General features: G+C 37.9%; 2 protein-coding genes across 10 annotated transcripts in view; one reads left to right on the top strand and one right to left on the bottom strand.

Annotated features, from left to right (window-relative positions):
- MAGI3 (membrane associated guanylate kinase, WW and PDZ domain containing 3) overlaps window positions 1-15,405 on the top strand; it is a 272,415-nt gene extending 257,010 nt beyond the window's left edge. For 2 of the 5 annotated variants that reach the window (XM_060301081.2, XM_060301075.2), the window contains exons 17-22: window positions 2,174-2,276; window positions 3,042-3,168; window positions 4,104-4,247; window positions 10,731-10,869; window positions 11,683-11,773; window positions 12,400-12,534. In XM_060301081.2, coding sequence (XP_060157064.1) covers window positions 2,174-2,276; window positions 3,042-3,168; window positions 4,104-4,247; window positions 10,731-10,869; window positions 11,683-11,732 — 563 coding nt within the window. In that variant the 3' untranslated portion in view covers window positions 11,733-11,773; window positions 12,400-12,534. Of the gene's footprint in view, window positions 1-2,173; window positions 2,277-3,041; window positions 3,169-4,103; window positions 4,248-10,730; window positions 10,870-11,682; window positions 11,774-12,399 lie in introns of all 5 variants that reach the window. The other 3 variants (XM_030869077.3, XM_030869076.3, XM_060301074.2) reach the window with 2 other exon arrangements.
- PHTF1 (putative homeodomain transcription factor 1) overlaps window positions 11,987-24,319 on the bottom strand; it is a 71,925-nt gene continuing 59,592 nt past the window's right edge. The window contains exons 17-20 of one of the 5 annotated variants that reach the window (XR_004042206.3): window positions 23,940-24,035; window positions 23,122-23,247; window positions 18,077-22,582; window positions 11,994-17,596 (exon numbers count right to left, since the gene is read on the bottom strand). Coding sequence is in view for 3 of the 5 variants with exons in the window: in XM_060301100.2 (XP_060157083.1) it covers window positions 22,562-22,582; window positions 23,122-23,247; window positions 23,940-24,035 (243 nt within the window). In the remaining 2 variants the exon portion in view is untranslated. Of the gene's footprint in view, window positions 22,583-23,121; window positions 23,248-23,939; window positions 24,036-24,319 lie in introns of all 5 variants that reach the window. The other 4 variants (XR_009564366.2, XM_060301100.2, XM_060301094.2 and 1 more) reach the window with 4 other exon arrangements.

The raw sequence follows: 24,319 nt of genomic DNA, 5'->3' as shown, positions 1-24,319 counted from the left end.
AATCCAGCTGCAATTTTTATTGGGATATATTGAACATATATATTAACTTCGGGAAAATTTATACCTTTAAATATTAAGTCACCCCACCTAAGAGTATGGGCTCTCTCTTCAGTTATTCAGGTCATCTTTTCAATAGAATTTTAGAAAGTTCTTTCATGAGATTCTTATTTATTCTTGGTAAAGATGATTCCCAATATATTATAATGTTTGTTGCTAAAGTTTAACTGTGGGATTTTGTGTTTATCCTCTGATAATACACTTTCTCTTAAGTAGTTACATACAGAAACTCCAGCAAAAGTTTAATTCTCATTGAGGGAAAGATATACTTAACCCATTGCTTTACAAAAATCTTCAGATAAAATTTAGAGAGGCTGCTACGGCAGCCTAGCCAGATACCACTACTCTCCTCCCGCCACTGTTTATACCCTGGCCTGTGTTTTCAGAGTACTCTCAGTTACTTTCAGTTAAAAGAAGTTCTTAAATAAGAATTAATTATTTATCTATGTTTTTAGTCCCAAGAACTTTGAAGAGAAACAACTTAATCCAAGCCATAAAATAATGATGTATTTAGTGACCCTGAAGTCCCAGCTCTCTCAATAGAAATTGCTTCCTAAACATTCATATTCCTTGTTTTTCACATCAGTCTTTCTGTGTTTTCATTATATTTGAGATTCAGATTTTATCAGTTTCTACATGTTCTAACCTAAAAATGTCCTCTTACCTGGAACATTTTTGCTAAGTTAGGTAAATATTTCAGACTGTACACCTTAAGAGAAATATAGCCCCAATCATTTTGATGATTATGATAACCATAATGATCATTTTAATAGAAACATTAATATAGTGAATATGATATGCCAGGCACTGTTCTAAGCATGTTTATCTATACAGTAACCCCACGAGCTAGCTGTAATTCCCTTTTCATTGATGAGATGATTAGATTAGAAGCACAGAGAATTAAAGTAATTTGTTCAAGAACACATAGCTAGTAAATGATGGGATCTGCCTGAAACCCCATCAGTCTTGCTCCAAAGTTCATGGTCTTAATCATTAATCTATGCTCTCTCTTTGATATTTTAAAATATCCTATGTTTTAAAATTTGGGTGGGATAAAACATTAGAAAGTTTCAGCTTTTTTTTTTTTTTTTGGCTGTGTTGGGTCTTCATTGCTGCGTGCAGGCTTTCTCTAGTTATGGCGTGTGGGCTTCTCATTGCGGTGGCTTCTCGTTGCAGAACACAGGCTCTAGGCATGCGGGCTTCAGTAGTTGTGGCACGTGGGCTCAGTAGCTGTGGCGCACAGTCTTAGTTGTTCCGTGGCATGTGGGATCTTCCCGGACCAGGGATCGAACCCGTGTCCCCTGCATTGGCAGGCGGATTCTTAACCACTGTGCCACCAGGGAAGTCCAAAAGTTTCAGCTTTAAAAATAAATATGAGTCTGACAACCTCCAGAGTGTCTTTTAACTGTCATCTCCCATGAATTGGCATCTAGTTCTAGATGCAAGCAGTTACTTTGCTTAGTTATGAAATCCGCCTTCAAGGAACAACAGGAGTTCTGGAGCTGTTGAGGATGGTACTGAAGCAAATGTTCCTTTTTTCACTTACATCTGTGCTCTTAGAAAATAGAATCAGTAAAATCTTTATAAACATTTGTCAATACTCAGGATGATTTTATAAGTTTCTCTTTGATACTAGAGTCAGGTGAAATAACTACTGCTACATTAAAGATGCAGGTTAAAGATATGTGTGTAATTTCCAGACTGGCCTCTGTGCTCCAGCATTCCTAAGACCTGTCTTTGTCATCTAGAGTGGTTTACCAGTTATGGGCAGTACACTCTGGAAACCCATAAATATATTACAAGGTAGTTCCCAGAGCTCAGTCCTCTAGATAATAGTATGGAGTATGTTCATTTCTGATTTTCATGTTGTGTGGACGACCAAAACAAAGGTGAAAGAGGGAAAGCATGTGCAGTAAGAATGATTCCTGGTCTCTTCAAACATAAACATCGATCAGAAGCCACAGGGAAAAAGACATTAGTTCCAGTCGCAGGCAGCTGATAGCAGTGCTGCTTGTGTAAAGTCACTACCGTCGGGAAAGTGACAACCACTTGTTACTGTCTCACTTTCATAGTTTTATGTACAAATTCTTATTTCTCTTGTTTCGCCTTTGAACAGAGCATCTTGGTCCACCATCAGGAACAAACTCCGCCAGGCAAAGCCCAGCCCTGCAGCACAGGTCCGTGGGACAGTCACAGGCCAACCACATACCTGGGGACAGGTGGGGCTGCTCTTCTCAGGTTTTGGTTTTTTCCCCTGCTCATCTCCCCACTTTTCATCACCCACCCACCCCCACTCACCTCCACACAGTTATGCAGAAGCCAGCCGGTTAGGTCAAGATGAGATGTCTACTCCCTCCGGTCCCTTTGTCCCTTCCTCTCCCTCTTCCCAGCCCCAGCCCGGGGTGCAGCGTAACAGGTGGGGATTAGAAGGAAGTGACAGTAGCACCTACTCTGCTGCTCTAGGTCCTCACGGTTTCGGTAGGGAAGCCCCAGACCCACATCAATTACCATCTTCTTAGACTACCTGAGCAGTATCTGTACGTATTTCTTTCCTCTTTCGTTGAAAATGTAAGTCAAGAAACAAAAACTAAATTTCCAGAAATTCAGCATTTTCACAGGCATTGGTACTGCAGGAGAGCCATTTTACACTGTAACAAGGTCAGCTTACCTGCCCTCCGGTTCAGTGACTTGAGTGCAGTTTTCCTTGATGTAAACTGTGCTGAGACACCCTTAAAACAAAAAAACAAAAACAAAACGAAAAAACAGCGTGGGGGTGTTGACAGACTTGAAGCCAGGCTGGAGTTAATGGCTAGTTTTTGCCTGGCATCTCTCTGCTTCTAGATACAGCCTGTCTTAATAGCAGTTTGTCAGAGGGAGAATGGCACAATCCAGCTTTTAAAGGAAAAGAAATTGATCCACTTTTACTTTTAGGCTGTTTTTCATATTCTCAGTTCAGAGAGTGACTTGATTTCTCTTTCCTGTAGAAGTGTCACAGAAGGTGAAATTGGAAAAGACGTCCTCACTTCCTACAGACACTCGTGGTCTGACCACAAGCACCTTGCACAGCCTGACACTGCAATGATTTCAGTCATAGGCAGTCGGCACAATCAGGTAACAGAGATTCCCCCCAGATGCGGACTGTTCTTTTCAGTTGCTGAATCACTGACACTGATGAATTTTAACTGCAAATCAGTTCAGATAAATTTGTTCCCCAAACTGATCATTCTTAAGGACCTACTCTGTGTTTGGCGTTCTCTTAGTGTCCACGAGACAACGTAAAGAGTGAAAAAGTTGTTTATCCTCTATTGGAGAAATCTTAACCCTTAGTTGAGTACCTAGAAGTAGCAGTGTTTTAGTTAATCAAGGAAGGATTTGGGGTGGGTTTTTTTTTCTTTTTTCAGGAAAATTAGTCAAAATCTGCTTAAAGGAAGCACTGTTCAAAATTCTGTTCTCTGATTGTTCTGTTGCATATTGACCAACTAGTAGAGAAGACATGTAATCTTCAAATTAATTTAGGCTGCATTTATAGAAATTAAGTAGCCCTTTGACCAAAACATACATTCCTTCCTTATGATATAGAAATGCATATTGATATCATATGATAGCACTTATATGTGGAATCCCCAAAAAATGATACAAAGGAACTTATTTACAAAACAAAAATAGACCCACAGATATAGAAGACACTAAGGTTACGAAAGGGGATGGGGGATAAATCCGGAGTTTGAGATAACATATACACCCTACTATATATAAAATAGGTAATCAACAGGGACCTACTGTAGAGCACAGAACTATACTCAATATCTTGTAATAAACTATAGTGGAAAAGAATCTGAAAAAGAATATATATACATGTAACTGAATCACTTTGTTGTGCACTTGAAACTAACACAACATCGTAAATTAACTGTACTTCAATTTTCTTTTAAAAGTGTGTATTGAGAATATAAATCATTTCTTCTGGCCATAAAAGGAGTCTTTCTTCAAACTTTAAATAAAGCAGTCCACGTAAACTTGTTTTCCTTACACTTCTGTCTCTCTAGAGCCTTGGCTGTTACCCAGTGGAGCTGGAGCGAGGCCCCCGGGGCTTTGGATTCAGCCTCAGGGGTGGGAAGGAATACAACATGGGGCTGTTCATCCTGCGTCTGGCTGAGGACGGTCCTGCCATCAAAGACGGCAGAATTCACGTGAGTTGGCTTCTGTCTGCAACCTTTGGTTCTGGCTCCGGACTGGAAACTTCTGAAAATAGTTGATTAAAGGGAATGCAGAAACCTCCTGAATCTATGAAGCAAGCTTTTCCATCACTAAAACCTGAAAGGCAGCTGCTTGTCATGAGTTCATTTCCTCCTTGCAGGGTGCTATACTGTATTGCAGTTAGGCTGTTTGCGCTGGCTTGACTTTGGTCAGTAAGAAAAAATCAATTTTACTTACGTAGTCAACATTCAAGGGCAAATGGATTAATAAATAAAATATACTTTCATCTTATTAAGTCTTGGGAAAGCCAGGATGAAACAGAATCATCAACTTCTTCCAAGAAACAATAATCCCAGGATTTTTTTTCCCCTCTTAGCTACTTCTAGAGGGAGCCAGAGGTCGAAAAGCATGACTCTCCCAAACTTTATTATCATTTGCAGGACTAGAAATCACGTCAGCAATGTTCCTGCTTAGGGGTTCTCAGCTCTGAAACACTATAGCTTTGTACATGGCGTTGAGGCCAGATGGTTTATGGATCTGCAAAAGATATTTTCCTTCCTTTTCTAGATGTTACTTAGAGGATTCTTATATTGAAGACATTTGCTGGGCTCAGTTTTTTTTAAATAGTTAATTTACTGGTATTCAATTATATGCTAAAAATTTTATATGCTAAAAATTATAAAATCCGGACAGCCTTCCCCTTACTATTCAAGAGAACTTTGGACTTCCTCCCTCTGCTACCAGTGGGCATCAGGGAAAGATAAATTTTTCTTTTTCTTCTTTTTATTTTTCTCTTTTGCTTTTAACTAAGTAATTAGAAAGGCAAATGACCCTGGCAAATTATTAGATGGTAAATTCTAACAATGATTAGAAAAGTCTTCTGGGTGATTGCAGTTTTAAATTATGCACATCACTACTCCACTCCCATTACTCATTTCATAAACATTTACCGAGTGTTTGCTTTACCCAGGGATTTATACATGATACTGAATAAGCAAGGAGAAAGAGTGACCCCCAAACAAGATACCATCCTTTCTCTAAAGGACTAGACTTTTGTACAAGTTCAAAGTAGGTGAATATGAGTAGAGAAGATTTCATAGACGAGGTGGCATTGGACAGTCAATGGGATTTCAACAGGGAGAGATTAAGAAAACATTCCAGGCTGAAGAAATGAGCAAAGGGGTAAAACGAAGGAAGTACACGTCATATATAGGGAACTGCAAGTGGTCAAGTTTACCTAGAGTCTATTTAGAAAATACATAGGAAGGTAGAAGAAAATGAGAATATGAAAGTAGGGTGAATCACCAGTATGTAGGTCCAAGGTAGTGGAAAGTCACAGAAGGCTTTTGCGCCACGAGTTCCCCCTGAGAGCAATACACTGATAAAATCAGTCTCTTGGTGTGTAGGATGGATGAGGGGATAGGGCTAGCTATAGTTTAGGCATCGAATCATGGTGGTGGGAGTGTAACTTGGATGGTAGTACTTTGGGTGGACGGTAAGTGATGCATGTGGGATCAACCGTTAATGAAGAAAAGACCAGTTTAGATGACTGACAAGTATTAAATGAGTGAAGGATGAAGGAAAAAAAAGAGTAAAGGATGGCTTAGAGGCTTCACCCGGCCTGTACTATGAAAAAAAAAAAACGTGAGGGAGGCCAGTGGGAGAAAGGATTTGGCAAAGACTGATGATGTACTAAGTTGTAGTCATGTTGAAGGACCAGCTGGTTGAGCAGGTGTAAATATTTAGCAGGCAGTTAGGACAAGAGGTAAAGTCCCAGATTGTGACATTACCCAGACGGAAGTGATAACTGATGCCTTTGCTGTGGATGAATTCACTAAAGGAGACGATTTAGAGAGTTGTGGGCCAGGGGCAGGACTCTGGATAAGGCCTGTCATTAGTGGACCATAGAAAGTAGAGAAAATGGGGAGGGTGAGAACGCAGAGCAGCAGAAGCAGAGCTGGAGGGTGTTGACGGCAAGGAGAGGGGCTGATGGCCAAAGTCCATTAGTGTGCTGAAGCTGAGCTGTTTGCTCTCGCCACAGTTCACTTTCTTGTAGGGACAGTTTAATAAGGTGGGGAGAACATGGGTTTGGAAATCAGACAGGACAAGGATCGAACTCTGGTTCTGCCACCTTGTAGCTGTGCATCGTTGGGTAACTACTCTGAACCTGCACAAAACGCAGAGCTATAATACATGTAAAATACATGGCCCAAGTAAACTTCTTAAAGTTTTAGTAAGAGCAGTTTGAGGCACTGTTTATGGGGATGGCATACTTATTTCTGGTTTTCTTGGTCCTTTTTCTCCTCCACCCCCAACCTTTTAAAACAAAAATCTCTAAGTCATTTAAATTTGGAGTTTTAAAAAAATCTCATTGTATATTGTATCACAAAACTCCAGTTAAACCAAAAACTAGGATATAATTGAAATGTTGGTTTCAAATATAACCCTCAGATACACTAATCTCACCAAATAAAAGGCAAACAAAGAGGCCTTAAAGGATTCTATTTCTAAAACATGTTATTCTTTTTTTTTTTTTTTTTTTTTTTTGCGGTATGCGGGCCTCTCACTGTTGTGACCTCTGCCATTGCGGAGCACAGGCTCCGGACGCACAGGCTCAGCGGCCATGGCTCACGGGCCCAGCCGCTCCGCGGCATGTGGGATCTTCCCGGACCGGGGCACGAACCCGTGTCGCCTGCATCGGCAGGCGGACTCTCAACCACTGCACCACCAGGGAAGCCCTAAAACATGTTATTCTTAATAATGAACAGAAACTTTAGAATTATGTGATTAAATCAGCTTTAATATAAAAAAGAAACTCTGAAATTTGAAAGCAAAAGCAAATAAGCTATTACTGCTATGCCCAGGTTTGTTCTAAACTCTAATAAAATAAATCAGCTTTTCAGAGAATAATTTTTCTGGCTACTAAATCATCAAAATCTTGACTTGGTGTAGGGATCATGGGAGCTTTGCTGTAAATGACAACTTACTCAGGTGGCCACTGTCGCAAAAGATGAACATTTATCTCCAGCTGACACTTGTGCATGGAGCCAGCCACCTGAGCATCCATCCTGTCTGCCTTCCCCTCCTGCCTCTCTCCTCTTCTCCCGTCTTTTCTGTTAAGCTGACACTGTACTTTGTGTCCTGTACCTATTATTCCAGTATCTTCCGCACCTGAGGTAGTGCCTTGAATATTGATAGTAGATGTTCCATAGATATTTGTTGAAAGAACAGAATGCATGGTTAATATTTCTAGATAATGGGAGAATTTTTTTTAAATATTTAAGATTAACTCCCAGAACTTATTACTGGGTAGACAGGACTTGGGCTATAGGAAGGAATAAGCAAACAGTGTAATCGTATAATTCACTAAAACAAGAAAATGTTTACTTTTAAGATAGATGGAAAGGTGTTGAGAGGATCTGTACATGTAGTGAGTCTTCAGCTGGTCCTTAAATCCTGATTTAGAGAGGAAGGAAAAAGGTTCTGGGCTAAGGGAATGAGAAATCAGCTGAATGGAAAAAGTCCATATTAGGTAATAGTGTCAGACTGAAATATTTGACAAAGAACAGAAACCGATTTAGAAACTATTAAGAGTCTGTTGTCTTCCAGACCACATGTTTTCACTTGTATTAGTTTTAGTCTCACAAAAACTCTTGTGAGGTAGGGGGCATTATCCCCACTTGCAGATTAAAACTGAGGCTCAGGGAGACTGAGTCACAGCCATAGAGGGACCCAGGGCCACTGTCTCTCAGCCTAGTCTGTGTGCTTTCACATCAGGCCATGATTATGTCATTTGGACTCAATTCCTTTGGGAGGCATAAAGGGTCTTAAGAGGTTGTAAGATAATGTAAGCAATGTGTTAGAAATATTGTTTAGTCATTTTAATATTTTAGTGGATGTTGTTTGAAAAACTGCAAGACTGCCTTTAAAAAGTGACTTTTTTAAAGGAACACAATTTTTCTCTATCGTTCTTCCTACTTTCCCCCTTTTGGTTCTCCTGTTCTCATTTTTTTCTTCCCCTTTCATTTCTTTCTTCTCTCCTCTCTCCTCTGTCCCCCACAATTCTATTTTTCAATAATACAAAAACCTGACCTTGAATTTTTATTCTTATCAAAAAATATATTCCCCATTTTTTGTATTTTTATCACACTTAAATTTTTTAAAGTAACAAACTTTTAGAAGAATGTTTACATTTCCCTCTCAAAGGTGTGATTTTTTTATCTTAAGCTTTGTGTAGTCCAGTTTAGACCTTTTTCCCCTTTTGAGGGCCTCTCTACCATAAATCTTAAAACCATGGCTTTCCTCTCCTTCACCCTAATTTAGTTTTTAAGTTAAACAAAAATGACACCTGGTGGCAGATCTGTTCAATTACAAGTTTTTTGCAGTTTACTTATTGTGCTGAAAGAATAAGAAATATGCAGGTTTGGACAGAGAATTTAAGCCAAAGACTATAGTTGAAATGAATTATAACCTCAAGCACGTTTTTACAAGATGTACCCAAAGCATGCTCCAAGTAGTATCTATTTTAATATTAATTTCTCTAATTATCAGAGGGTTTTATATCTGGTGCTAATTTGTCATCTGTGTTTCCTCATGAAAATGATTTTTCTATAATCACTTATTAAAGAAAATCTGGGTACCGACCTTTATTTCACTTATATACCTATTCTAAGGGTTTTTTAATGAATTGTGTTTATTACTTTTTCTCCATCCTATTATGTTTATTATCATCTTACTTTGGTTTTTATTTTAGATTTTTTTTCCACTTTATGTGTTAACTCCATCTATTTTGTGATATCCTCCACTCATTTTTTTCCCATAAATATGCAATAAAACTTGTTCTGTTTTCTTAGTTTACTTGAAAAATTTTTGCATTGTATAGAACGGGGTGTAGTCTATAGTTAAATCTTCATCCTGCTACTTTTTTTTTTTTTTTTTTTTTTGGCTGCTTGGGTCTTTGTTGCTGCACGTGGGCTTTCACTAGTTGCGGTGAGCAGGGGCTACTCTTCGTTGCGGTGCGTGGGTTTCTCATCTCGGTGGCTTCCCTTGTTGCGGAGCACGGGCTCTAGGCACGCGGGCTTCATCAGTTGTGGCTCGCGGGCTCTAGAGCACAGGCTCAGTAGTTGTGGCGCACAGGCTTAGTTGCTCCGCGGCACATGGGATCTTCCCAGACCGGGGATCGAACCCGTGCCCCCTTCACTGGCAGGCAGATTCTTAACCACTGTGCCACCAGCTTTAAATCTTTTTTTGGAAAACCAGAAAATAGATCATTTGAAAATTAACATTTATTTGTGCTTGGTGTATAATCCTGTTTTTAGCTCATTAATTCCTCCCAACAACCCCAGGAGGTAGGTAGGTACTAATGTTATCCCCACTTAACAGAGAGGAAAATGAGACCACTCTGCTAGGACGAGGTCGAGCCAGGAGTGAACCACAGACATTATGACTCCAAAGCCCAGCTTCCAAGCCACTGTGCGCTGCTGCAGCTGTGGATACAGAGCAATCCTACTCACCTCTGTTAAATAATTACTGCGTCCTCTTCTGTTATCTCTGCATTGTTTTAGTAAGCTCTGCAAATATTGCTTTTTGTAATTTCAGTAATTGTCCATTGTTCAGTTTTTCTGTTTTGAAGCCAATACCCTTTAGTTGTTTGTCACCTCGAAATGTTTAAAATCTGGATATATTTTTAAATCATTACCATCATTATCTTTAACCAGGTCCTTTGCAGAAGTGATACTTCACTCTTTCACATTTCCTTTTTCTTTTCAAATAACTACAGACATTTCTAGTAAATAGCAATGGTGCTGAGGCATTTTATTCTGATCCCTAGCGTTTGTTTGTTTTCTAGGGAAATCACTACACACTAAAGTCATTTAGTGTAAGCCAGCTATTGGTTTTAAATAAGTATTCATAGTAGTATGAATTTCTCCAAGCTGAGTTTTCTTAGAGTTTTAGTCTATAAATATTTCATTTAGGTAATGCCTCATATATGTACAGGGTGTAGCAGCAACACAAAGGAAGGAGTAGGCAGTTCTCCCTGGAGGCCAGGATAGGCTTCAAAGATGAGGAGCCACCTGCCTAGGATTTAGGATATTCAGCTTGAGTCGGAAAGTACCCTTCACAGGCGGATTAATCAGAGGTAGCTCTGTGGTATCACGTGGGTCATAGAGCCTTCACCCTCTCCCACCACTTAACGTTTGGTTGAAAACTTAGAATTTGATTCTTGGCTTCAAGATGCCCAGATCCTGCTTACTAGTCATAGAAACTTTTATAGCATAAATAAAACTGGACATCTTCTCTTCCTATTGCTACCACCTGTCCACTCCTCGTCAACTCTAGTGTAATAGCACTGTGCACAAGTTAAATATTTTACAAAGAGAGTCATTCAGCAGAGTTGGGTGGCTCTAGGGATGACAAAACAGAACCAAAGGAGGATGTGTAGTTTCATGTTGTTTCTGTGAATGTTCCCTGTCTAGGTTGGGGACCAGATTGTTGAAATCAATGGGGAACCTACACAAGGCATCACACATACTCGAGCAATTGAGCTCATTCAGGCCGGTGGAAATAAAGTTCTTCTTCTTTTGAGGCCAGGAACTGGCTTGATACCTGACCATGGTAAGTTAAGTAGCTCACCTGTAGCTGAAAAGCTGAGAATGTGTTTGTTAGGGAGGGGGCAGCAGAAGGAAAAGGAATATCTGTTTGGAGGGGACAGATATTTTACTAGCTAATTCAGAGGTAACCACCAGAACCATCTAAAGTTAGTTACCATAAATAATAATATTATAAAATAAGTGATTCATACAGAACTTTTGTTAGACTAGAATATATATGTTAAGCTAGTTTCAGCAGAAAACACAGTTGCTTTTGCAGAGAAAAGTGCCTATAAAAAATGAGAACATTAGAGGCAAACGATTTTAATGTCATGAAAAGCATTTGAAATCTCTTCAAATGTTATTTTTTTTCCTTATAGTAAGATGAGTTTCTCTCTTAATGAGCAGCATAAGAACTTTAGGCTTTTCTGGTCATTTGTCAAAAACAAGTTACTTTAGCTCTACCTGGAGACAAGGAGTTGCACTTGGGACCATTTCCGTAGTCCTGTACTGATCTTAAATTTCCTTGGTTTCATTGTATGTTTTTGAAATATCACAGTATTTGAAAATCACTGTTTATCAACTGAGTGCACTAGTCTAGAAGTACAATACCACACCACTTAGTCCTTGTCCGTTCCAGTTTCCTCCCTTCCCCCCATAGAGCTTTTGAGGGATAAGTATAGACATGACCTCCTACAGTCCCCTTCCAGCCTATAATCCTCTGACTGTATTACCTTCCACCATCTGCTTGTAAACCATACGTCCCCGGTGACATCTTTGCTAACTGAGCTGTGATGTTTTTTTACACAGTCCTAGGCTTTTTCTCTTCCTTCTTCAGGTTTGGCTCCTTCCGGTCTGTGCTCCTACGTGAAACCTGAGCAACATTAAGGCTTTCAGGGCTTTTCTTGGTCTTTCCTTAAAAAGATTTGGTAAATTTGCATGTCTTGTAAATCACTTCCTTCTTTTTTTTTCTTTTTAATTAAAAATGATGCTATTAAATACATCTACTTCTATCTTCTGCACTTTTCAGTTTCCTTTTGACATTAAATTTGACAGCTTAAAGCAAGAAAATTATTTACAAATGCCCATGAACTCCATTCTGGTTACCACAGTTTGGTCTCCTTTATTAGTGATTTTGGCAAATCCTGAAGCTATATCCATCAATAATAGCTAAATTAGTAAGCTGCTTGGACCAGGTAATTTGGTCCAATTATTTTATTATTTATTTCTTTTAAGATTTTTATTGGGCTTTTGCTACTTATAAAGAATTTACACATCATATATTATCGTACCTATTCTACAAAAGTAATTGGAAAAATGAATACTATTATTTTGTATATCTAAAACAACCTACCCTTCAGGTACAAGTATAGCTGTCTGTATACGTCTGCCTTTATAGAGAGAGATCTAAACATACATGAACTTTATTTATAAGATACTCAGGCTGTTTAAGCAGTCAGTAAAATTCAAATGGCTATCAAAAAATTCAAAACTTAATTGTTCCTATTTATAATTCTAAAATTTAATAATGTTCTACTCAAATCACTTTTTTTAGGTGATTGGAATATTAATAACCCTTCATCTTCCAATGTGATTTATGATGAACAGTCACCATTTCACCCATCTTCACATTCTGCTTTCATATTTGAAGAGTCTCGTGTGCCAGTAATTGAAGAATCTTTGATGAGAGTTCAGATATGTGAAAAGGCAGAAGAATTAAAGGACATTGTGCCTGAAAAGAAAAGCACTTTCAATGAAAATCAGTCTGATATAAAACATCAGTCTCTTCTCCATAAAAATGTGAATAAAAGGGATCCACCCAACAGTCATGGGCACAGTGATAAGAAAAATCTCTTGAAAGTAGAAAATGGTGTCACACCAAGAGGCAGATCTGCTAGTCCCAAAAAGTCAGCCAGTCGATATTCAGAGGAACATTTAGAAAAGATTCCCAGCCCTCTAAAAAATGACCCCAAAAGAAGACCCAGAGATCGATCACTCAGCCCCAGGAAAGGAGAGAATAAAAGTAGTCAGATCAGCACCAGGGCAGCTTCTGGACAAGACCATTGCAGAAAAAGCAGAGGACAGTCTTCAAGCCCAAAGAAGCAGCAAAAAACTGAAGGAAGCAAAGACCAATCAAATGTGAACCAAAGAGTAGGGGGCTATGCTAGCAACAATGCTGAGCAGATGTCAGATGGGAAAGAAAGATCAGGTGTTGTCAGGAAAGATACAAATCAGAGTCAGCCTGGAAAAAACAGAACCAGGTCTCCAGAGAAAAAAAGCAAGAGAATGGATGAAAAGTCGCTTCCATCCAAAAAGACAAATAACACTACTAGTAGAGCTATATCAGAAAATGAAAAAGGAAAGAAAGCAACCTTAGTAGAAACAAGTTCTAGTAAAGATAAAATAGGAGAAAATGTCAAAATATCAGAAAAGAAGCCAAAGCAGGAACCTGAAGAAAGAATGGTTTTAAACAAAATAGAAGATCACAAAAGAAAAGAACTAGAGGCAGCTGACAAAAACAAAGAGAGCGGAGGGTTCAAACCTGAAAGCGGTTCTCCAGCTAAGAAAACACCAATAACTCCAGGGCCTTGGAAGGTGCCAAGTGCAAGCAGAGCCACAGGCACTACTGGTGTGGCCGAGAAGCGACTGTGACCTTTAGTATAAAACAAAAAAACAAGTTGTAATCTTTTCCTACTAAAAAGCAGTGTTCCCCTCCCCCCCAAAATCATTTTTTTCAGGAATTCTGAAACACACATCGGAAGTACATTTTAATTTGAGCATCAAGTTACCTAGGCTGCATGAAGGGCCTGCAGGATTGCTAAGAACCCACTGTCCCCTTGGCTGGCTGCCCGCCTTGCGCTCAGGAAGGAGCCGCACCCACGGGCTCATCGGACACGCCCGGCTCAGGCCGCCCAGCTCGTCTTCATGAGTGTCTGAACAAATGACATGTTGATATTCACAACGTGGTCACAACTCACTTTATATTTGTGCCAAGTTATCTACTGTATCATGTCTATTTTATCCTTCTCATGCAGATATTTCCACAGTAATGAAAAAACTAGGTTTGGCTTGGAAGTTGATATTCTCAATAGCATGTTGCATGTTTACAGAGAGAAATATTTGAGCCCTTGCAGAAGAAGAGATTGTTAACTCATCATTAAAGATGGCAGTTGCCTCTCCTAACAGCTTACTGATGATGTCCCCGTTTAAAAATAAAACTCCCAAACATCGCTACTGGAAAGAAAAAAAAATGTAGTCAAATACTGACTTTCTTATGGCTGTTTATTTTAATTCGGCCGGATAAGGTATTTCAAATAACTGTTAAAGATGTGATTTACAAATGAATGTTCAAATGAGAAAGCACTTCAATTGATTAAGAGTTCACCTCCTGCTGTGTTATCCAACTCTAATGTGTTATAGCATCTCAGATCACCCTTTTATTTCATTTATTTTATTATGAAACCACAAAGAAGCATATGGAAATATTGCTTATTGCTATCTGAAGAAAAACTACCAAATTTCTCTTTCTGGATATTTTGGTTGAACCAACTACTAAGTCATTAGTCATTAATACATAATACATATTTGAAGAGGGACTTAATCATGAAACCAGTTTCACGGTCCGTTGCCAGATGAGGTACCAACTCATCTGGCAGCTGCTGTACAAGTTCAAGTGTTGAGAAGCAGAACCTGTGTGAGACCGACTCACAAGCAAGTGAGAACAAACGTGGTGGTAGACAGTCCTTGCTAGATCTTAATTTTAATATCTAGCTACATTAACCTATTTACAAAGAAGAAAGGGATCGTAAACATCTGCTTAGCTTGTACAGATTTTCAGAATTCTTTTCTCAAGTCTAATTAGAGATGTTTGTTGGAAGGTAGAGACAGTTTTTAGCTCCATAAAACAGATCCGGGTTTCTCAGCCCCCGGAAGCAGCATTCAGTAGCATCTATAAATAAAGGAACATTCTCAGAATAAAACCATTTTCTGGAGTATTTGAACACACTTGTTCTGTCACCCTGGGTTCATCTTGTTATTGTGAAACACATCATGTCCAGGTCCTTCCCTCTCAGAGTCTGACTGTGAAATTCTTTAATATAACAACTAAATCAGCCCCTGTAGATAAGACATGCTTCCCGGAGTGAGATTTCTGAAATCCCCTTTCCATCCAGAACTATATTTACCCACCTATTGTAACTACTTGAATAGAGACGAATTAGAAGGCGTGATAAATGCTAAGAATTTAGTATCACAGAAATGATTTATTTTCCCTATAGTCCACAATTAGTGATAAAAATCCAATTTTTGTTAACTGCGACATAACTTTGATGTCATCTGTTGTCAGTCTGATGTGGCTCTTTCCTTTCTAAGTAACCTGTCACTGTACTGATTCTGTACTGACTTAGCAATGTGGCCTTGGAATGCTAAGCAAAATATGGATGTACTGGTTGTAAATGTTTATATATTGTACAGTACCTTTATATATACACTTGAGGTTCTGATTAGAGAAAGAGACCTGTAAATCGCTCGTTATTTTTTATATAGATATTAAAAAAAAAAAGAAAAACAAAAATCAGTTCATGGCCTGCATTTCTTTTACTGTCAGGTTTATGTAATGTTGCCTTTTCTATTTGTGGAGCTAATTGTCATCATGGTCTGAGTCCTCAAATAGATTTTTATCCCTACAAGTAACAAATACTCAAAGTCCTACAATCAGAAAGAAAGACTCTTACAATGATGACTTTACCTGTATAGCTATACTTATCTATATGTAAAGCTCAAAATTAGTTTGAGTTGAATATCATTATACCTACTTAATACCTTTCACTGTAAGGAAAATAGCTTTGCATAAATAATTTGCTACCCCCCAAAAATCCTTTCTTACACTGTCAAGGAAAGAAAAGGACTTGTCTTATTGGAAATTATCAGACATTTCTAATGGACATAGCTGTGTAAGTCCAGTTACCACAAGGTCACAAACTCTATTTCATCAGACTGTGGCATTTCACATTATTTTTAAATCATTTTATTTACTCTAGGTTATACTTGTAGAGTGAAGTATTTTGACTTGATTTCACTGAAATTCTTGGAATGAATAATGCCTAAAACCTAGCTCAAGACCATGGTTAACTGAATACTCTTGAGGAGAGAAATTAATTCCCGCCTGCCATTACTGAACTCACACTGAAAATAAACTCCAAACCCCGAGCCCTACCATGGAGATGTGTGTTGTAGCAAAGCCTGCAGAGTGGCAGCAAAATCATTTTGTTGCTGTTTTAGTGGACATATTTTCTTATTGGTCGTAACAGCAAAAAAGTTCTGGGATGCTATCACGTTGTCTCCCTAGGGAGATTAGATTAGTGAGTAAGAGCCTATACTATTGTCTTCTAACCCCTGTACATTAAATATTTGGGGCCAAGTAGCTTTTGCACAGAGTCAACTCCTATTTCAGAAGTCTTGGACACAGAAAAGCATGCGGCTTTTTATTTCTACCTGAGCATACCTTGGTTATTTCCTTTTTTAATAGTCAGATATTCTCATGTAGAAAAAGTCAAATGCTTTTCAAGGTGAACTAATGAAGAGCTTCCTGTTTAATGTGTCCAACATTCAAAAAGAATTGGGTTTTAAGAAAGCAAGGACTACTCAAATTAGTTAAACTGTGTGACAGTCTTAACTACCGACCTCCACAGAGATGTGTTTAAGCTCGAGCTTAGTCCAGAGTGAGCTCCAGGAACTAAGGAACAGTGGTGTAAACAGACTTCAGTCACGAAACGTGATGATTCAGTCTGGCGTGAAGAATATATCAGAGCAACTTCTTACATCATCCTGGCATGCTCCAGCGCTAAGAACTACTTGTGCTTTTTAAACAATAACAGATTTGTTTATTTAGGCAGTTCTTTACTGCTTATGCTATTAAGGTTTCTCAGCAATACAATGACTGGTTTAACGCACGCCATAATTATGACATGAACTCTATAATCTTTGCTTCAGTTGACTGAATTAGTTTAAGATATCCACTAACTTGGATCTGTTTTCAAAGTTTCTATGCAAGTAGAGCCTTAAGTGTAAGAAGCGAGTATGAAGGCTTATTGAGAGTAGAATTTAGTAGAGTTCTGCCAAAGAACTCTGAACCTTTCTCACATACACATTAAAATACAAAAACATAGCCAAGTGCTTTAATTTAGCCTGAATCTATATTTTTCCAAAGAATCCTGTGGGTATTTGTCTATTTTACAATGTTTGCATTAAAGTCAAGCAGAACTATTAGCAAATTTTTATAGCAAATCAAGAGGCTTATTTTGTCCTTAATAAACAACTATTTGTTACCTTGAGTAATACCTTACTACAGCATATAGGCTCAGGGTGTGCTGCAGGAAAGGAATGGAATTATTTCACATTTGTGAAATTCAAACTTCATTATTCAAGATGGGCACCAATAACTGCAAGGAGCAAAGGATTACTTTAAATGACCAAACTAGTCAACAGCTGTATAGATGAGATTAAGTTTAATGAATTTACTTCTTGATAATTCCAAATCATACACTATATTTGGGAGTAAGACCCATTTGGCCCATTATGGCGTGTGTAGACTAAAAAATTTTGAAAATGAATTTCATTAATTTGAAAGAGGGTTATTTTTACAGTGCACAGGTTCACTTACCTCTAGATACAATGAACCAAAATTAAAAACACAGACCCGTAAGCTTACACTTTGGAGGACATCCTGGTATTTAGAACTTTTCTACTTGTCTCTGAAAGTTAAGAAAACCATACCCCAATTAGGCAAGTATTTGGTTATTCAACTTTTCAAAGTGTTTATATTATACATGAGGCATATAATGTACATTTTTAGGAAGTCTGTACATATTTAGGAAGTCTGAAGTCATACCTCCATAGCGATTTTAGGAGATAGAATTTTTCCCAATACAAATTATAAAAGTAGCTGAACAGGTATTTTTCTTATCCATCTATGGTTATTATTATTTCAGTTAAATGTATGTATGGCCTAATCTAGTTCTATTTTTACATCTTGGTTTATTTAATTTCTCAGTAGCACGTATCACTCCTTTTGGGAAATCAAAAGTCCAATCTCCTAGAAATTATTATACAGGAATAAATGAAGCACTGACAGTACAACTCTTCCATCCTAACAGAAGAAAAAAAAAAAAAACTACAGAAACAGTAGATTACTTGAGGTCTATTCATTTATTCTATGCATTTATATTACGTACCTATTATGGGGTCAGGTACTCTTCTGCATTCTGGGGACCTAGGAGTGAAAAACAACAACAACAAAAATTCCTGCCTTAAGGGACTTATATTCTAGTGGGGAAGGACAGAAACAAGTAGGCAAAAAATAAACAAGATAATCAGGTTCTGGTAAGTGCCGTGAAAGAAATGAACAGGACCATATATAACTGATAACAAGGATAAGATGGGGAACAACTTTAATTCAGAGAAGGTCCTGCTAAGGAATTGACAGCTGAGAAGCCATTCACGGGAGAACTGAAGAAAACATATTCCAGGCACAGTCTGATAAGAAAGAACTTGGTATAACGAGGAACACAGGGAGGCCAGTGTGGCTGTCAGGTACTGAGGAGGGAAATTTGGAATGATAATGAAGGGCCTTGGAGGCCAGCATAGGGAAAGCCAGGAAGGATTTAAGTAGGAATGATATAGTCTCCATATTTTTAAGTTCACTCACGTGGCTGTGGAGAACCGACTGCAGAGGCAAGAATGGGAAGGGAACAGTGGGTCAGCACACTAATCCAGCTGAGCGCAAAGGAGGCTCAGTCTGTTAGCGGTGGAAACACAGAACCAACGTGACTGGCTGGTAGATTAGATATGGAGGGAAAGAGAGGAACCAAGAATAAACCCTAAGCCTTTGGCTTGAGCAATTGAGTAAACTTTTTTCTATTTACTAAGGTGGGAAAAACATTTACTCTCCCACCTCAGACAACTTAAAAACAAAAAAGGAAAAATATATATGAAAAAATGGGTGTTAGATGTTGGACAACAGGCAGTAAAAGATAGTGGAATTCAATGAGGTGAGCCCCATGTTTGCCCCAGATTACTTAGAGGCAGTTTCTAGGCTGTGGTGTAGGAAGGGGGTATCCAAACTGAACCAAGCAGCCTTGCTGAGTTGAGGTGAGAGTTAAGAATCTGGGGCGGCCAGGACAGCTAGAATTGGCAGGCCGAGTACCAGAGAGAAGACAGCTGCAGAGAGAGGAGAGCACAGCTGCACGGAGAGGAGAGAGCTCCAAAAATGTGCAGAGGTTTCCTTTCAAGTTTTCAGGTATTGATAAGCACAAGGAAATACTCAACAGGGAAAGAACCACCAAGAAGAAGCAGGCCAAAAATTCCTGAGCTGGGAAGAGTTCATGTTCCCACAGTTAAACTGGAAAAACCTGATCATGAACAGGGTTACCAGGTAGACTCAGGAGGATTTTGCTTCAGTTGTGGAGAAAAGTAGCACCAGAGTAAAGGCTGCTCTGGCCCACCTAACAAAGCTTAAAAGCAAGCCTTGAAATGATCAAACTATTTTCAAGTATCTTGACTGCATTCTAAAACAAAGCTCAAGAATATTTAAAAGAATACACACACACACGAAGACCCAACACCCAACAATGTAAAATTCACATCCATTAAGAAATTACTAGGCATGTAAAGAAGCAGGAAAGTATGACCCAAAATGAGGAGAAAAATAAATCAACAAAAACAAACCCCCAAATAACACAGACGACGGCTGTTATAATGTTCTTATTTACTATTTCTATTATAAATATTATGAAAACAAGATAGAGAAAAGAAACAGCACGTTAAAGAGAGACATGAGGATACAAAAAACTGAAAAAGCAATATCAAAATTCTGTAGACAAAATACATTGGGTAGGATTAACAGCAAATTAGTGCAGAAGAACAGGTTAGTGAACTTGAGGCACAGCAATAGAAATAGTCGTGCCAGTCTTCTGTCCTTAATAGAAATTAAAAACAGAAGACTGGGACAATGTACAGAACATCAGTAAGGTGTGGGACAACTTCAAGCAGCCTAATTAACATGTGGAGTCTCAGGAGGTGGGAGACTGGGGTATAGAAAACTTATTTTAAGAAATAACAGTCAAAATTTTTCCAAATTTGATGCAAACTAAAAATCCAGAGACCCAGTAAGTGCAACAAATCCCAAGCACACACACAAATGATGAAGACAACTACACCAACGCACATTATAACTAAATAGCACAAATTCACTGAAAAAGGTAAAAACCTTAAAAGCAGCCAGAGTTTAAAAAAAAATAATAATACAGAAGAACGAAGATGACAAGGACAGCAGACTTCTTGTCAGAAGCAAGGCGATCCAGGAGGCAGTAGAGCAGCAACATCTTTAAAACTAGAATTTTATGCCCAGAAAAAACATCTTTCAAACATAAAGATTCAAAAATCTTTCTCAACAAGGTAGGCCTATACACCTTGCTAAAAAGATTTTGGATTTTTACCTTCGAAGTAATACTAAGCCATTAATAGATTCTAAACGATGAGATTGAGACTTGCATTTCAGAAAAGACACATTAGCTTTTGAGATGAATAGGTGGGCATGGGGGAGAGGGGCAGAAAAGCAGAATCTTCTTCAAAAACAAAGGATGTTGACTTAGATGAGGGTGGTGAAAGTGGGGATGGAGAAGAAAGGACTGATTAGAAAAATATCTAGAAGATAATTACTCACAGACTTGATGACTGGATGTGAGGTATGAGAAAGGCAAGAGTGAAAAATGATTCCCAAGTTTCCGACATGAGCAACTACCCATACAGTTAATTTTACCCACCTGAAAAATCATTTAAACCAATTATACACCATCAAAACTATAACCGAAACAACTCACAGGAGTAAGCTATTCTGAATGCTGCATTTACGCTAAAGATTCACTGTGTAAAAAATTTAAATAAAAATAGAACAGTGGTTTTTTTTGGTAACAGAAAAAGATAAAGCTTTCTTCATCCGAAGTCTGCACTGAGCAGTTCAATCCTGGATTTGAGATAGCTGCTATTGTCCCTTATGGAAAACAGTTAAAGCATGATTTCTATGAGCCATCTGCTGATATACCGAAGTGCCTTTACAGATCAGTTCCTTCCAAAGGTAAATCACTATAATGGGGTTTTACTTTTTAAAAAGAATTGTAACTCTCACGCAGTATTTGGAATGGCTGCAAATTTTTGGTAATCCACTTCTAGTTCAGCAATCTTGCCCCCTAGGTTTCTATCTTCACAGTTAGGAATCTATCAGCAAAAGATTTTTAAAGGGTTTTAAACAGTAATTACAAATGTTTATGGTGGATTTATTAAGGGCGATGTACTTTATGCTAAGTACCTTACCTGATAATCTCATTTAACCTTAACAACACTATTAGGTAGTTATTATCCTTATTAAGCAGGTAAAGAAATTGAGATGCAAAAATGTTAAGTAACTTGCCTTAGACTACGAAGCTAATAAGTAGCAGAGCCAAGGATATGAATCCAGAAAGGTCTGACCTCAATTCCTGGACTTAAGAAATTCATCTTTAAACCTCAAAAATCTTCCTGCATATTAGGATATGTGTAAATGATACACTGATTTTGCATGTACATACTTCACATGTAATAACTAAGTTTCCTAATTATTTCCATTTAAAAATTCACAAAATCTTGTCATTAAAATGTGGGCTTTCAATTTGCCTCGAGAGATTCTTCAAAGTGGGTAACTTAATGAGCAGGAATTAAATGTAGACTATTAGAGTTTTCATTAACATATGTATACGCATGTATGTGCAATAGGGGATACTGATAAGAGAATCCAAATCATCAGTGGCATAGCTTGGCTCAGTACAGACACCGAGGACATGAGATTATACTGAGGGTTAAATACACTGAGTCTCACAACAGATAAACTATGAACGCTTCACTTAGTAGTGTGATGGGAAACATAGCTCAGATGATTTAAATGGAAAACATGTTTTATGGTGGACACGGATGAGTGTGCATAGACTTAAATTTCTCATGCTGGATTACATGTCATATTACATGCATGACTCTTTCACCAACAACTATACAGTTATTAGGATTAACTTCAAAATTATAAACTAATTAAAATTTTCTCCATAGTTTAACAGAAAATCACAGTTTGAAAGGTTTTTTCTTTCAACAACAACAAAAAAGCCTAGAAACTGAAATTCTCCAATAAAGTTCTTTTATTCAGGCTCAACCTAAAATAGTTTAAACTTGATCTCTCTTTGCTAGAGAAATGAAATCTCCAATTCTATAGACTGTAATAGAAAAGTACTGAATTTGCATATTTCCAATAAAGGATTTTGCTTCACGCTTTGGGCATCTGCCATAGTTACCCGAAAGACTATTTCCAATAAATATAACTGTCACAGCACTGAAATGCCCAGAATAAATTTCCTAACTTAAAAAGTTGTCCTTAAGTTACTATAACACAACAGTCTTCAGTCTCCTGACTAGTCATGCTATTTGAAAACCATGAAAATACAGGTGTTTAGCATGCACACCCAGTTGGAAAAGGCTCTGTTCCTCTGAAAACACCATTCGTTAGATTAGGTAGAGCTGAGGGCACCTCTCCGTGTGAACAAGCAGGTGGGTGTCTCATGGGTTTGCAGTCATCTCTCTCCTTAATGGGTTAAGCACTGATGCCAGCAAGGGGAGAAAGTCCGGGCACATGACTCAGCTTATGACTTAATTTTCCACAGCTAAGAAAAGAAAATCACCAAAATAGTTAGTTTTATGACAAATAGGTGGGGTTGATAGGTACACTTACATGTAAACCAAGAACCGTTTACATAAGAAAAAAGTACCAGCTGTGACAACAGCAACCATAGAACATCATAGAGAAAAAACCGTTAACAATTTCCAGGATCAAAAAAGATATACTGCAGTTCACGGGTTTTTGGTTTTCATTCATTCTGCCTCTGTACATTTCCCTAGATCAGAGGCCAACCCAGCCCACGCTATTAAATTGACATGAGATTCAAACTTGATTTTTTTGTCCCATTCAAGAGCACCATCTATTGTACTTGCATAAAATGAAAAAACCTAAGCTGAATGTCTATTTCAAATGTCTATTTCTCTACCTCAAGAGTTATTTCCATGCCAGTCCCTCCCTCCCTCCTTCCACCCTCCCTGTCTCGCTCTCTCTCTCACACACACACACAGTGGGAAGAACAAAGATTACTATATACAATAAGTTTTAAGACCAAGGCAGATGCTACAGAGTGATAATCACACTTACTCTTATATTAAATCCTAGAAGATCACTTATAACACCTGAGACAGCAGAAAGGATAACTACTCGTGTGATATTGTAGATCAAGGGATTCATTGTCAGTCCATAGAGTCTAAATGGTGTGTCCAGCTCCTACAAAAACATGAAAGAACTGAGATGAAATACACGGTTTCTTAATAGCCACCAGTGATTTCTCGACTGTTTTTTTCAGTCTTGGGAGAGGATGATTGCTTAAAACCTCTTCCCTTAATGTCCAATAGCTACCTTCAAAAAACCTGCAATGAGGGGAAGCGGGGGAGGGATAAATTTGGAATTTGGGATTAACAGATACAGACTATTGTATATAAAATAAACAACAAGGACCTACTGTATTGTACAGGGAACTATGTTCAATACCTTGTAATAACCTATAATGGAAAAGAATCTGAATATATATATCACTTTGCAGTACACCAGAAACACTGTAAATCAACTATACTTCAATTAAAAATAATAATTTTAAAATTAAAAAGTAATAAATTAATTAATTAATGCCTGTAATGGACTCTCACCTACTTTTCCACTAGCTAAGTTTTTAAAGGTGGATGCAAGCAATATGCTATTTGTGATTTTTTAATGTAATTTTAAAATGTGACAGACATCAGCAATCACTAGAACCTGGGTAGTAAGTTGGGAAACTTTTTCTCATAGAGTCATTAACCCCAAACTATCAAGTTGGTAGTTTGAATCTACACAGCATCTATCTGTTACTAGGGTCCTCTCCAAGAAGTACAGCATTGATTTAATTAAATGGTAGTAAAAATGTATCACAGGGTATTACTTACTTTCAACAACTTGGTGGATAGCTTTAAAACATTGTTTACTAGAGTAAGCTGTTCTTTCTTATTCGGCTTTTTTTCCATTTTAAGATATAAATTAATCTAAGGGCAGGAATAGAGATTAGGGCAAATGTCATGGAAAAGATAGATATATATATTGCATTCAACATGGCAGATTTTGAGGTCAATGTTTTCAAGTAAAATAAATTTCAAAATTCCAGTAGCTATTTCTTCAGAGCACATATGCCACCTCCCCAAACCCCCATCCCTAATCAGTCACATATGGCAAAGACAAGCTATTTAGTGAAGAAAAAATAACAATGAAGCAATTTATCAAAACAATGCAAACTTTTATATTAATTATAGCAATTAAAATGTAAACTCCT

Source organism: Globicephala melas, chromosome 1 (assembly GCF_963455315.2).
Source record: "Globicephala melas chromosome 1, mGloMel1.2, whole genome shotgun sequence".
NCBI classification, from domain to species: Eukaryota; Metazoa; Chordata; class Mammalia; order Artiodactyla; family Delphinidae; genus Globicephala; species Globicephala melas.
Note: the sequence above shows the minus strand (reverse complement) of the source record. Positions and strands in the feature narration are given on the sequence as shown.